This window comes from Odocoileus virginianus, chromosome 23 (assembly GCF_023699985.2).
Source record: "Odocoileus virginianus isolate 20LAN1187 ecotype Illinois chromosome 23, Ovbor_1.2, whole genome shotgun sequence".
In the NCBI taxonomy this organism is placed as follows: domain Eukaryota; kingdom Metazoa; phylum Chordata; class Mammalia; order Artiodactyla; family Cervidae; genus Odocoileus; species Odocoileus virginianus.
Window position 1 is genome coordinate 8,942,300 of NC_069696.1, and position 13,269 is coordinate 8,955,568.

The 13,269-nt window shown below is 40.0% G+C and overlaps 2 protein-coding genes across 5 annotated transcripts in view; one reads left to right on the top strand and one right to left on the bottom strand.

Moving 5' to 3' along the window:
* Positions 1-6: 6 nt before the first annotated feature.
* Positions 7-13,269, top strand: part of XPNPEP3 (X-prolyl aminopeptidase 3) — a 42,006-nt gene continuing 28,743 nt past the window's right edge. The window contains exons 1-2 of one of the 3 annotated variants that reach the window (XM_020876920.2): positions 7-188; positions 9,148-9,264. In XM_020876920.2, coding sequence (XP_020732579.1) covers positions 125-188; positions 9,148-9,264 — 181 coding nt within the window. In that variant the 5' untranslated portion in view covers positions 7-124. Of the gene's footprint in view, positions 189-9,147; positions 9,265-10,047; positions 10,196-13,269 lie in introns of those variants that run through there. The other 2 variants (XM_070453407.1, XM_020876922.2) reach the window with 2 other exon arrangements.
* Positions 4,626-5,774, bottom strand: DNAJB7 (DnaJ heat shock protein family (Hsp40) member B7). 2 transcript variants are annotated; one of them, XM_020876924.2, is made up of 2 exons: positions 5,033-5,774; positions 4,626-4,771 (listed from the first exon to the last, which is right to left on the bottom strand). In XM_020876924.2, exons 1-2 carry the CDS (start codon positions 5,604-5,606, stop codon positions 4,692-4,694), a joined length of 654 nt encoding a protein of 217 aa, XP_020732583.1. In that variant the 5' UTR covers positions 5,607-5,774; the 3' UTR covers positions 4,626-4,691. The 2 variants fall into 2 exon arrangements, with proteins under 2 accessions (XP_020732583.1, XP_020732582.1); XM_020876923.2 differs by having other exon boundaries at positions 4,626-5,774.

Below are 13,269 nucleotides of genomic sequence, written 5' to 3' on the forward strand. Positions count from 1 at the left end.
GGCGAGCGGCGCCGGCCGGAAGGGGAGGGGCGCCAGGCCAGGTTTCCTGGCGACACAGCCCTGCTGGCGACCGCTTCTCCGGCAGTTTTCCTCGTTTCCTTCCTGACGCCTGAGCGTGGCAGTTATGCCTTGGCTACTCTCGGCGACTAGAGTTGTTCCCGCGGTAGCAAGCGCCCGCAGCTTCTCAGGTTAGACTTAACCTCCCACAGTGTCCCCTCCGGAGCTTGCTCTGCGAAGCCTGAGGCGCGCCAAGCGGGATCTAAGTTAGTCTCAGGCGACCCCTGCTTCGGCGGATCGTTCCACCGGGACTTCCACGCCCAAACCCTCTGTGCACGCCTCGAATTTCTTCTCTTCCTCCTACTGCCCCTGAGAAAGGGTGGGCCCGGTGTTCTCGCTGCCGTCGAGGTAGTCTGGGAGTTGAAATGACTGCAGAGAGAAAAGTGTCTGCTGTCTTCCCCGAGGGGTTAAGTCATGCGGACTCAAGAAACTTGTGTCAGTTATCACACTTGTTCTGGTGACAAGTGTCTCTCATCAGGTAGCTCTTGTTAGGATAACCTACTAAGTTTAGGATAACTTAAAATAGTATTTTCGTGTTTTCAAAGAGTTGACGTGAGAGCTGGCTCTCACGAAATGGACATGAAACGTTACGTTTAATAATACAAATCCTTTGAGTAGTTTCTCTTGGAAGAGGTATTGATTGGAAATACTCCTGAGGCTTTTTATGTCTGAAAGTTTTGTTTGTAAAGGCAAAGTAGAGTATTACGGGAATATGGGAGGGGATATTTTTGGGGTGTATTGTGTCCGTGAGGAATTAATGCAATGAACTTGAAACTTGATCAGTGAAAGCTGAATCGTCTGCCTTTCAGGCAGATCTGCCATTGGGTCATATTTTAGTTTTTTAGGGCGATAGGTGAACAGTGTGTGCACCAGAGCGTGTGGTCTGTGACACCAAAGCTGTGTCTTGGCATTTATTTATTGTATTGCTGCACTTGAATATATTGACAGTGGGATGTAATTATATCAAGACTTACTCCTAACTCTGAAATACAAAAAAAAAAGGTAATGTCCAGTGCGCAGAACTTGCTCTTTGCTTCTAATAGCTAGGCTGCAGAAATCTGTCCCTGTCCATCGAAAGTAGGTGAATACATATGCTGTTAGTCAGTCTTGAACATAAAGGCCATAGCTTATGATTTAGAGCTGGAACCACTGATTTACTTTGACTTTTCTTTTTCTTTTTTTGTATTTGTTGAGACTTTGTGTGAAACCTGATTAATCAAGGTTTAGGACAAGGTACTGGATTACACCAGGTCTTCCATGGTGACTCAGCTGGTGAAGAATCCACCTGCAATGCAGGAGACCTGCGTTCAATCCCTGGGTTGGGAAGATCCCCTGGAAAAGGGAACGGCTACCCACTCCAGTATTCTGGCCTGGAGAACTCCATGGACTGTATAGTGCATGGGGTCGCAAAGAGTTGAACACTACTGAGTGACTGTAGTTTAAGTTTTTAGTTTACTGGATTATACACACCAGGATCTTTGAAAAATGTGTTTATCATGCTTCATTTTGCCTCAGAATATGTAAGTTTAACTACTCTTCTGTTAACATCATAATATACATATATAGGGGAATTCTCTGGTAGCTCAGTTGGTGAAGAATCTGCCTGCAGTTCAGGAGACGTGGGTCCAATCCCCAGGTTGGGAAGATCCCGTAGAGAAGGAAATGGCAACCCACTCCAGTATTCTTGCCTGGACAATCTGATGGCCAGAGGAGCCTGGCAGGCAGCAGTCCATGGGGTCTCAGTTGACTTATCGACTACACCATCGCCATACTTATATAGGCTTTCTGAATGAATGATCTTGTTGGATCTTCACAAGTCCAATAAGTTAGAGCATATATTTTACTGATAGGGAACTGAAACCAACACAGTATCACAACTAGCAAATCAGGAATGTGTCGTGATTGCCATATAGTCCTTTTCCTGTTATACTTGTGCTCAGTCTTACTCTCGCTTAGTAGAGTCCTTTTGGAACTTTTTATTGAGCCAGAATAACTTCAATTAGTAACTTTTGAGTTAGGAGTCATTCTGGACGAATCTCCACTTGCCTAGAGTTACAGTCTATCATCTAGAGTCTATCATCTCTCAGATGATAGAGAAGCAACAGACAAATGAGAATATAGCAAAGGATGGTGATTAGAGTCTTGACTCAAGTGACATGGGAGCTCAAGAAAGGCAGTATTGTTAAGTCACCAAGTGGTATCTGACTTTCTGCAACCGGATCTTAGTCCCTGCGGTGGAAGTGTGAAGTCTTAACCACTGGACCACCAGGCAAGTCCTACTTGCAGCTGCCAGAGTAGGCCTGTTTAAGTGCGTCAGATTATGTCACTCTTCTGCTCAGAGCCTCCAGTGGCTTCCTGTCCCAAATGTTATGCCATAGCTTACACTGTGATCTGAAAGTCATTGCATACTGTGGATTTCTCTTACCTTTCATACTTCATCTACTTGCTCTCAGAAAGGGCCACGTGGATCTCCTCCATGTTCCTCACGCACCTTATACAACATGCTTTAGGGACATTTGACTTGCTAGTCCTGCTACCTGGAATCCTCTTTGACCAAATATCCACATGGCTGACTCCTTCATTTCACTGAGATCTTTTCTCACATGTAACCATCATTTCACCCTGGCTACCTTGGCTGAAATTTCAGCACTCTTGCTCCAAAACTTATATGTCCTGCCCCTGATTTTTTTTTTTATTTTCACCTATGACTAACATATTTTACTTAGTATTTGTTTATTGTCTCTCTCCAGTCTAAGCTCTGTGACAGCTAAGAGTTTTTTGTTTGTTCATTATTATATCCCAGGTACCTAGGATACTACCTCACAAATAGTGGGTACTCAAAAAATACTGTTGAATGAGTGAAAGAATAAAAATAATGGGATGAAAGCAGTGTATTTTGAAAATGAAATAATTACAGGAAGCTAAGCAGTAATTGTGTTGAAATTAAATTCATTTAAAGGAAGCAAATATATAAAAATAGTTGCTCAATATCTGATACATCTGTAACTCTGAAACTCATCTGTTTTTCTTCCATCATAAGCCTCGGTTGCGATGGCTAAAGGTGGTATTTTAGAGTAATGTATTTTTATATCCTGTGTACATACTCAAAAAATTAGAAAGTTTCCTATCTGGTATAAGTCACTGATGGCCACCCATGCATAATACAGCCACATTGCTCTGAAGAATCCAGGATAAGTCTGGCTTTAAAAGAAAAAAAAAAATGTAAAATACGTGCATGCATGCTGTCACTTTAGTCGTGTCTGACTCTGTGACCCCACGGACTGTGGCCCGCCAGGCCCCTCTGTCAATAGGATTCTCCAGGCAAGAATCCTGGAGTGGGTTGCCATGCCCTTTTCCAGGCGATCTTCCCCACCCAGGGATCAAACCTGCATCTCTTAGGTCTCCTGCGTTGGCAGCTGAGTTCTTTACCACTAGCACCACCTGGGAAGCCCAGTTGCCGGTTAAAGGTCTTTCTAATAAGTCTCATGTCTAGGCCACTTGGAGAGAGTTTGTAAAATACATGTAACATCAAATTTACCATGTTAATTATTTTTAAATAAAACAGTTGTGAAAAGATCTCCAGAACTTTTTCATCTTGCAAATCTAAATCTGTATCCACTAACAGTGCTTTCTCTTCTCCCTGCAGCCCCTGGTAACCGCATTTCCACTTTCTGTTGCTATGAATTTGACTTTAGATACCTCATATAAGTAAAATCATAATGTCTCAAAGTTCATCCATGTTGTCACATGTGACAAGGTTTCCTTACTTTCTAAGGCTGATCCTATTCAGCCTCTGTGTATGCCTATATGTATAAATATTTTATTTATCTATCCATCTGTCAATTGACATTTGGATTGGCTCCACCTCTTGGCTGTTGTGAATAAGTGTGCTTTGAACATAGGCATCCAGATATAAGTGTAGCTATTTTTAACTTAAAATGCTTTTATACTTTGATTTTTAATTTATAATGTCTTAAATTGTGTATGAAGTGCTCTGTGATCATTGAAAAAAGTCATCTCATTAATAACCATGTAGACTGAACCTGTGTGTTTTAATACATTTTTAGCTGCTAATGCTTTATGTATGTCAGAAGTCTGTAAAGTAGCTTTAATTAGATCAAAGGAATGATTATAGATTATAGACTTGACTAAAGAAAAACTTCATAATATATAAGCATTTATATGATATATATAATATATAAGCATTGCAGGCAGATTCTTTACCAGTTGAGTCATAAGGGAAACCAAAGAATACTGGAGTGGGTAGCCTATCCCTTCTGCAGTGGATCTTCCTGACCCAGGAATCGAACCGGGGTCTCCTGCATTGCAGGCAGATTCTTTACCAACTCGGTTCTGAGGGAAGCCCATATAAGCATTTATCTCAAAAACAAAAAGTAAAATAATCTTTGCTGTTTTCTAAACTCAATATCACTGTTACCACAGTTCATCTTTTTCTAACCATCTTGTTCTAATCCAAACAACCACTCATCAGATGTCTCCAAGCCTGCTAAGCACATTAAAAACATAATCTTAGTGTAGTATTAAACAAATATCATCTACAAAACTCATTAACAGAAACACCCAGAGAGTTGTATTCAAATGTTATATGAACATAATGTGTCTGAAGAATCAGTTTAACGATTCCTTTTAGTTGACTTCTTCTTCTGTATTTCTTTATGCTTCTTTTTTTTTCTCTTACCACCTTCTTTGAATCCTGCTGAGAAAACAGAGGGATTCCAGTTGTTGGTGACCCAAGTTATACCCTGCTCATCATTGTTTGCATGTTTGGGGCTGCAGGACTTTGGTGAATAATTGTTGAATGACTGTCTTCTCCAACTGCATTCTTCAGCAAAGCCCTCTTCATCTGCCACACCATTTGAAAGAAAGGACTTCAACTCATCATTGTCTTCATCTCTTTCTAGGTCATCCTCAATAATTCTTTTTGTATTGGTATTTCTGCCATTAACAGTCTTACCTGAAGTTGTAACAGTAACGTAGTTGTTCATCCCGCTATCATCAAATGCCAGGGAAGAAAATGAATAAAGTCCCTCATGGCCCAGTGAACCAAATGGTGTATATCCTGTGTCATATGAATAAAATCTCTCAAAAACTGGATATTCACTGGATGTAGAGAAAAAGTATCTTGCACCTCTGTTTCTGCTTCCATAGGAGCTCCTTGAATTATTTAAAAGGTCTTCAAGTGAGTCTTCAAAGAAATGAAATGAAAATAGGTCCCTTTCACCAAAAATTTCTTTAAAGACATCATCTGGCTTACGGAATGTGAAGCCATATTCAGAAGAATCGTCGAAATCACTTCCACCTTCACCATTTAATCCGTCTTTGCCGTATTTATCGTAAATGTCCCGTTTTTCATCATGCGATAATACCTCATATGCCTCAGCTAATTCTTTGAATTTTCTCTCGGCTTCTTCTTTGTTTTCTGGATTTTTATCCGGGTGCCATTTAAGTGCCACTTTTCGATAAGCCTTTTTAACATCCTCAGGTGAAGCATGTCTCTGCAATCCTAGAACTTGGTAGTAATCCACCATGTTTTTAACAGATGGTTGGAAAGGGCTGCTCTAGGGAGTGAGAACTGTGGTTTCCTCTCAGCTCAGGCTCTGCTGGTGCTGGTGGTAGAGGCAGTGACTATAAATAGGCAATTTTACATTGAGGATAATGTTATTACCTTGCACCACTGCTAGGAGACGTTAGGATACTGATTATGTGGCAAGCAGACTTAAAAGCTTATGTCAGAGGGCTGCATTGTGGTGTCATTCTGGGCTTGGGAGCAGACCTTCTTGGGACCAGACCACCTAAATGGAGCTAGTCCAGAGTCAAGCCACACCATCCTTAACCCTCTGGGCTGTTTCTCCCATGTTTTCCTAGAAGCCTCAAACAGTGCCCCATAAACCAGTGGAACGTGTTGTAGTATGGCCGCAACATGCCCCTTGCATAATATGACCTCTGGGTTACTGAGCCTTAATAACTTACTTCTCAGTTCTTCCATGTTTTGGTTTGGAAAAATGAAGAATTTGTGAACTCTGAACAAAGTACCCAAGCAGTTGACATACTTATTTCAACCTTAGAAAGTCATTGTATTGGTTTCCTGAGACTACCGTAATAAATTAACACGGACATGTCTGCTTATAACAGTAGAGGGCTTCCCTGGTGGTCCAGTGGATAAGACTTCCCCTGCCAGTGCAGGGAACATAGGTTCGATCCCTGGTCCAGGAAGATTCCACATGCAGCGGAGCAGCTAAGCCCATGTGCCGCAACTGCTGAGCCCAAGTGCTACAACCACTGCCGCCTGTGCACCTGGAGCCCGTGCTCCGGGACCGGAGAAGCCGCCCCGTGAGAAGCTCGCGCTCCACAGCAGAGGAGCCCCTGCTCTCCGCTACTGGGGAAAACCCGCGCACAGCAACGAAGACCCAGCACAACCAAAAGTTTTAAACAATAAAGACATTTAAAAAAAAAAATGTATTGTCTCACAGTTCTGGAGACCAGAAGCTTGACATCGTGTGTCAGCAGGGCTCTGTTCCTTCCAAAGGCTCTAGGAGGGACTCCATCCTTTATGTCTTCCAGCTTCTGGTGACTAGGTATTCCTTGGCTTGTGGCCACATCACTCCTGTTTCTGCCTCCGTGGTTACATTGCTTCCTTCTCTTCTGTCTTACTTCTCCTTCTGCATTTCTCTTGTAAGGACACAGGTCATTGGATTTAGGACTGACCCAGATAATGCAGGATGATCTTTTTATCTCAAGTTCCTTAATCTAGTTCTATATCTGCAGAAACCTTCCTTCCAAATTAACAGTCACAGGGTCTGGGGATTACAGTATAGACATATCTTTTGGGGGCTACCATGTAAAATATTGCAGTGATAAAACCATTTTAGTGCACTGAGACAAACTTTTTTAATGGAATAGGGATTAAAAATAACAATCATAGGAAGAATAGTATTCAGTGAAATTTAAATACCTCCACTGTCATTCCTAATTTATAATCCCTGCTAGGACCTTTAACTTGATGTAGACTTTTGTGTTTTGCTGTTGGAGTGATTGTGTGTTCACGGGGAGTTTGGCACTAATTGTGTCATTGGGAATTTGGCAGAGAGGACTAACTGAGTGGCAGGGTGGAGGGGAAAGAGCAAAAATTTTTTAAGTTAAAACTGAGTTTAAATCCATGGCTGATTCATGTCAATGTATGGCATAAACCACTACAATATTGTAAAGTAACTAACCTCCAACTACTAAAAATAAATGAAAAACAAAAAAAAAACAAAACCCTGAGTTTAAATCCTAGCTTCCTAAGTACTGCATGAGAAAGTGAGTGTTAGTTGCTCAGTCATGTCTGACTCTTTGTGACTCTATGGACTGTAGCCTGCAAGGCTTCTCTGTCCATGGGATTCTCCAGGCAAGAATACTAGAGTGGGTTCCCCTTCCCTTCTCCAGGGGATCTTCCCGACCTGGGGATCAAACCTGGGTCTCCTGCTTTGCAGGCAGACTATTTACCATATGAGCCAACATTGCACAAATTACTTCAGAATCTTAATTCCTTATGTGTTTTTTTTTTTTTCCTTTTAAAGCGATAATGCCAACCTCATGTGACAGTTACAAATCTAATTCCTTAGTTTGGTGTACAAAGCCTTTAGTTAGTTTACCTTGCTGATATTTTACTCTCCCTCCAGCAGCAGCACTGACCTGAAACTCTCTTTCCATCCCTCTTGCCTTAGTAAGCACAGTGTCTTCTATGCCTTCCCTTTCACGTCTCATTCATGATACCTGCCACTCCCCTTGTCGCTTTCACTCGACTAATTTCTGCTCAGACTAGGCGTCACCTACTTGTGCAGCCCCACGTGAGCGCCTTTTGTGTGCTTCTCTGTTCCCCAGAGCCTGTGTCCTGTCTGTCCTTGTGCCTTCCTACAGCATTGTTTTGGTCTCTGTGCTCTCAGAAACCTGTGTGTGAATCCACCACAGCGCTCACCATGTGGTATTGCTCTGTCTCACATCCACTAGACTATATATTCTTTTAAGACAAGGGCAGATAGTCTTAGGTTATTCTTGTGTTTTTTCCAGCATGTGCCAGTCACACACTTAATAGATCTCGTTGAATACTAGAGTATTAAACTCTAATATTCATGTATGGATGTGAGAGTTGGACTATAAAGAAAGCTGAGTGCCAAAGAATTGATGCTTTTGAACTGTGGTGTTGGAGAAGACTCTTGAGAGTCCCTTGGACTGCAAAGAAATCCAACCAGTCCATCCTAAAGGAGATCAGTCCTGGGTGTTCATTGGAAGGACTGATGTTGAAGCTGAAACTCCAGTACTTTGGCCACCTGATGTGAAGATCTGACTCATTGGAAAAGACCCTGATGCTGGGAAAGATTGAGGGCAGGAGGAGAAGGGGATGACAGAGGATGAGATGGTTGGATGGCATCATCGACTCAATGGACATGGGTTTGGGTGGACTCCGGGAGTTGGTGATAGACAGGGAGGCCTGGCGTGCTGCAGTTCATGGGGTCTCAGAGAGTCAGACACGACTGAGCAGCTGAACTGAACTGAACTGCTTCAGTACTAGTATTGAAGCTTACTAGCTTCTAGTGTACTAACTGTACTTAAGCATTTTTCATACATTATTTCATCTAGCTCTAACATTCCAAGGTTAAATGAGATAGTATGTGCATATTTTCCCAGACTTCACGTATTCTCAGTAAAAACGTTCACTTTTTCTGAATTTTAGGGCACAGCATAACACTACTTCAGTGAAACGCTTCCTACCTCTTCGTCTGCTTTTGTTTGTTTCCTTCTGTTCCCATAGCTCCTTATTCATATGCTAATCATACTGTGTGTGTATATGCCTCTATTATGTAATAGTAGACTAAAGTCACTTAAGGTAAAAATAATCTTATTTCTATATCCCTGAGGCCCAGCACATGCTCTGGCTGACTCGGAGGAAGGGCCATGTAAATATTGAAGGAGATGCTAATTTGCATGTTTGTAAAGCAGCCTGCTGCTGGAGACAGATAACTATGTGTATATACTGTGAGGACTAGCTAGATGCACTGTTCTATTTCATCGTCCTTATTTCTCCTTCAGGATGCTTGTCATGTTCACAGCGAAGATACTCCCTGCAGCCCATCCCAGAGAGGAGGATTCCAAACCGATACCTAGGCCAGCCCAGCCCCTTTACACACCCACACCTCCTCAGACCAGGTAAGGCCTTTGGACTGTAATGACAGTCTCTCTCTTCAGATGCTTTGTCTAGGACCATGCCATCCAGCAGAATTTCCTAATGTAAATTTAAATAGCTGTAGGGCCAATAGTACTGTTTAGACAGGACCATCTAGGGCAATAAATGTGATTAGGCTAAAATTCAAAAGTATCAGTGAAAAAAATATGTATTTCAAGATGTTTTTAAAGAAACGTTTCCTGAAACATGATTTCTAGAACTGTGTTCTGACTATTGATTTGTTGTGAACTGTGTTAAAACATTTTAGGAAACATTTTTCTTGAAAGCATAAAATGCTCATTTCAGTATTAACAAAAATATTTCTATAGAGATTACACAAGATTTCTGGATGTGGTTGTCCCAGCTGTGAGAGGTGGTAACGATGATAAAGGTGATGCAAAAAGTTGATAAAAGTTTACTTCACTAATTTTTATAAATTGGTAAAGGTTTACCTCACTGATTTTTTTTTTCTACTTTAAGATTCCAATGTTGCTGCTAGAAGATATGTCATTACTATTGTTCAATTCATACCTAAGGTTTCTTTCTTTTGTTTTTTCAAAGAGACAGTTAAGGGATGAACTATGATGAATAAATATCATCCCAAAGAGGTAGATAGGATGAAACCAGATGCTTTGTAGAAAATGCAGTCAGGTTTTCCCAGGCTTGTGCCAGGGAAGTTAAATCTGTATTTACTGTGTAAGCCTAGATTATTAATACAGTCTGAATTGCCTTTGGAAATATGTTGCTCTTTCACTATCTCCACTCAGTGAATGATACCAGTGTGTCTCTCAGTGAGGGCTTCCTGTTGCTGATTCTTCATCAGACTAGAGTTCCTGCTGGGAAGTCGGCTGAGACTCAGGAAATGCAGCTCACCACTGAAACACACAGGAAATCAGAGTTTTTCAAAGCTGTAAGGTAAGCTTTGTAGCAGTACAGTTGGTACTAATTTAAATATTTCTCTATCCAGTCAACCTGCCTGTAGCTTCAGTTTGATATTAAGTTTTACCAGCTTTGAAAATTACTGATTTCTCGTGGTGAGATGCTTTTACATGGTGAGCTGCATTTTCCAAGGCCTTGAAAGTAGTAATCATATCCTCAGGGTGATGGCCTCTGTCTAGGCTATTATTTCTGTTAACGTGCATGATAACTATGTAAAAAGTGAGTATGAATAAATATACACATACAAGTTCATATGTTCATATAAACTATGGGAGAAAGGAATACACATCATAATCTCGATTCTCCTGGATAATAAGGATTGGCATAAGTGAGAAGGGATAGAAGTAGATGTAATTTTAAAAGAGAATTATCATTGTAAAAGAAGCTATCACATACATAGTTTCCAAAGTATTAATCACCATATAGAGATGCAGAACTTATCAAAGTGTTAAAATAATTGTGGGGTGTAGGAAAAGTCAGTTATTCAGAAAAATTAAACGACATGTAATCCTTTTTTAAAAATCTCTTTTATAGAGCTAACATCAGTTTAATAGTTTGAAATATAAAATTATGTTTCTATTACATGTTTTGCTCCCAAAGGTTTCGTGTTTGGCATATTTCCCCAATACTTGCCAGTACTTTAAACTTTTGGAAAATATCTTAGTCACTTTCCTAATTATTATACAAGTTCTATATATATTATAGGCAAATTAAAGAATACAGATAAGCATAATTTCTTTTAAAAAATTAATCATAATTCTACCATTTAGAGAAAGCAACTATTGAGATTTTAGTGCATTATCTTTCTAGACTTATTTCTTACATAGAATTATGTGTGCATGTATACACACTCTATATACTGATCAGTTATTTCCTTAAAGTAAATTCTTAGCGGGACTTCCCAGGCAGTCCAGTAAATAGGACTCAGTGCTTTCACTGCGGTGGCTCAGGTTCAGTCCCTGGTCAGGGAATTAAGATCCCACAAGCCATGTGGCAAAAAAAGGAAAAACCCAGAATTCTTAGAAGTGAAATTACTGAATCAGCACCTTCTGAATTTTTAATTTCCCTGTATTTCTTTTGACCATACCTATACGTTTCCTAAAGCAACAGTAACTTGGAAGATATCAGCAGAAAGACATGGGAGATAAAGGAGTTCTATGTTGGCTGTGCTTACTACTGCTTAATATGGAAATAAAGAGTCAGATTCACTCCCCCAAGTCCTCTCAGTGATTTCTAAACTTTTCCTTTGCTTAAAGAAGTCTGAGCATTATAGACTATTTCTTCTTTTTATGACATTGCCATCTTTGTGTTAAGAACCATGTCTGTAGAGACAGAAGTGTCAGTTCATCCTCCTTGATCATTAACATGCCTTCTACTTATTATCTATCGCCAGGAAGAAAAGGGATTCCATGAAGGAAGGCAAGTGGCATTCTGAGTTAAAATACCATTATGAACCATGAGTCTACGTTTATAGTATCTGTACAGGAAAGACACTTAGATAGTTTCCTGACATTGCGAGGTGTGCAGCTTCATCAACAGTTCCTTTCCAGAGGATAGGAAAAATTAGTGCCTAATTAAGAATTATTTCTAAAAACCTATGTTTCTAACATTTTTATGTTCCTAAGCAAAATTAATTTTGGAATATGTGATATAGTTTGGATCTTAAAAAGGGGTTACTCAAAGAGTTGGGCTTGTCAGAATGACTTGTCTGACCTATGCAGAGCCACTTCTTGGTTTTCTTTCAACTACAACAGTGACTGGATTCACTGGGACATAATCAGAACACAACTGTGTGGCCCAGAATTTGAGGGAATGCCTTTACCATGGACTTTTTTGTTCCTTATCAAATAATGGCTAAGACTGTACAGTTATTGTCAAGTGTAATATTTAAAATGATGAAAAGAAAGGTTCTAGAGTGGATTATACATAATCATTCCCAAATCTTCATCACTTAAAAGTTTCAAAACCAGTTAGTTATCATCTTTAGTTTAGTGATAGTTTATTGTAGTTCTGCCTTAAGCAAGGGGTGTGTTTTTTTTTAAGTTTTGTTAAACATCATTGACTTTAATAATATCTAAAAGATCAAGATTTATTTCAGTGGGGTGAGATTTTTGTAGTTATAGATATTACAGAAACACCTTTGTGCATATTTCTCATCCATATCAAGAAATTCTCTGAGGTAAAGATTAGCATGAATCTAACCCAGGAAAGAATTGGGAGTCTTCTAAAGAGCTGAATAAAGGTGGGAGGGGGGATCGGGATGGGGAATACATGTAAATCCATGGCTGATTCATGTCAATGTATGACAAAAACCACTACAATATTGTAAAGTAATTAGCCTCCAACTAATAAAAAAATAAATGGGGGGGAAAAAAAGAGCTGAATAATAAAAGTCTCCTGAATCGCTCGAAACTCATTCTTGTCATTGTGAGAGAAAGCCAGATGATTCGGGGCTTTCATGTAAATAATTACTTTTATAAGGATAATGGTCATCCATATACCTACATACAACAATATAACTCATACTCCATTCAAGATAGAGAACATTGCCATCACCCTAGAAGGTCCTCTCATACCCTTCTAGTCAGTTCCACCTCCATCCTTAACCACTGGTCTCATTCCTATCAGCATGATTGTTTTGCCTGTTTGTGAGTTTTGTGTAAGGGAGATCATACAATATGAACCCTTTTTCTCTGGCTTGTTTTGCTCAGTGTATGCAGATAAAATCTGCATACAGATTTTAGAGATTTTAGATTTAGAGATTTTTTCAATTATTTATTTGGTCATTTCATTTTTTTCAGAGACATCTTTGTTTTATGTTGTAAAGGAAATGTTTGTTAGCTTTTTCTTTATTCCCGTTTTCCAGCTATATAGTAATAGATTATTTTATGCACTTCTTCCTTATTACACAATAAAAGCTACCTAATATTAAACAGCATTCAAGGACACTTCTTCAAATCAGACCATGTTAAAATCCTAACCTAGGGACTTCCCTGGCAGTCCAGTGGTTTAGACTCCTCCCTTCTACTGCAGGGGGCACAGGCTCAATT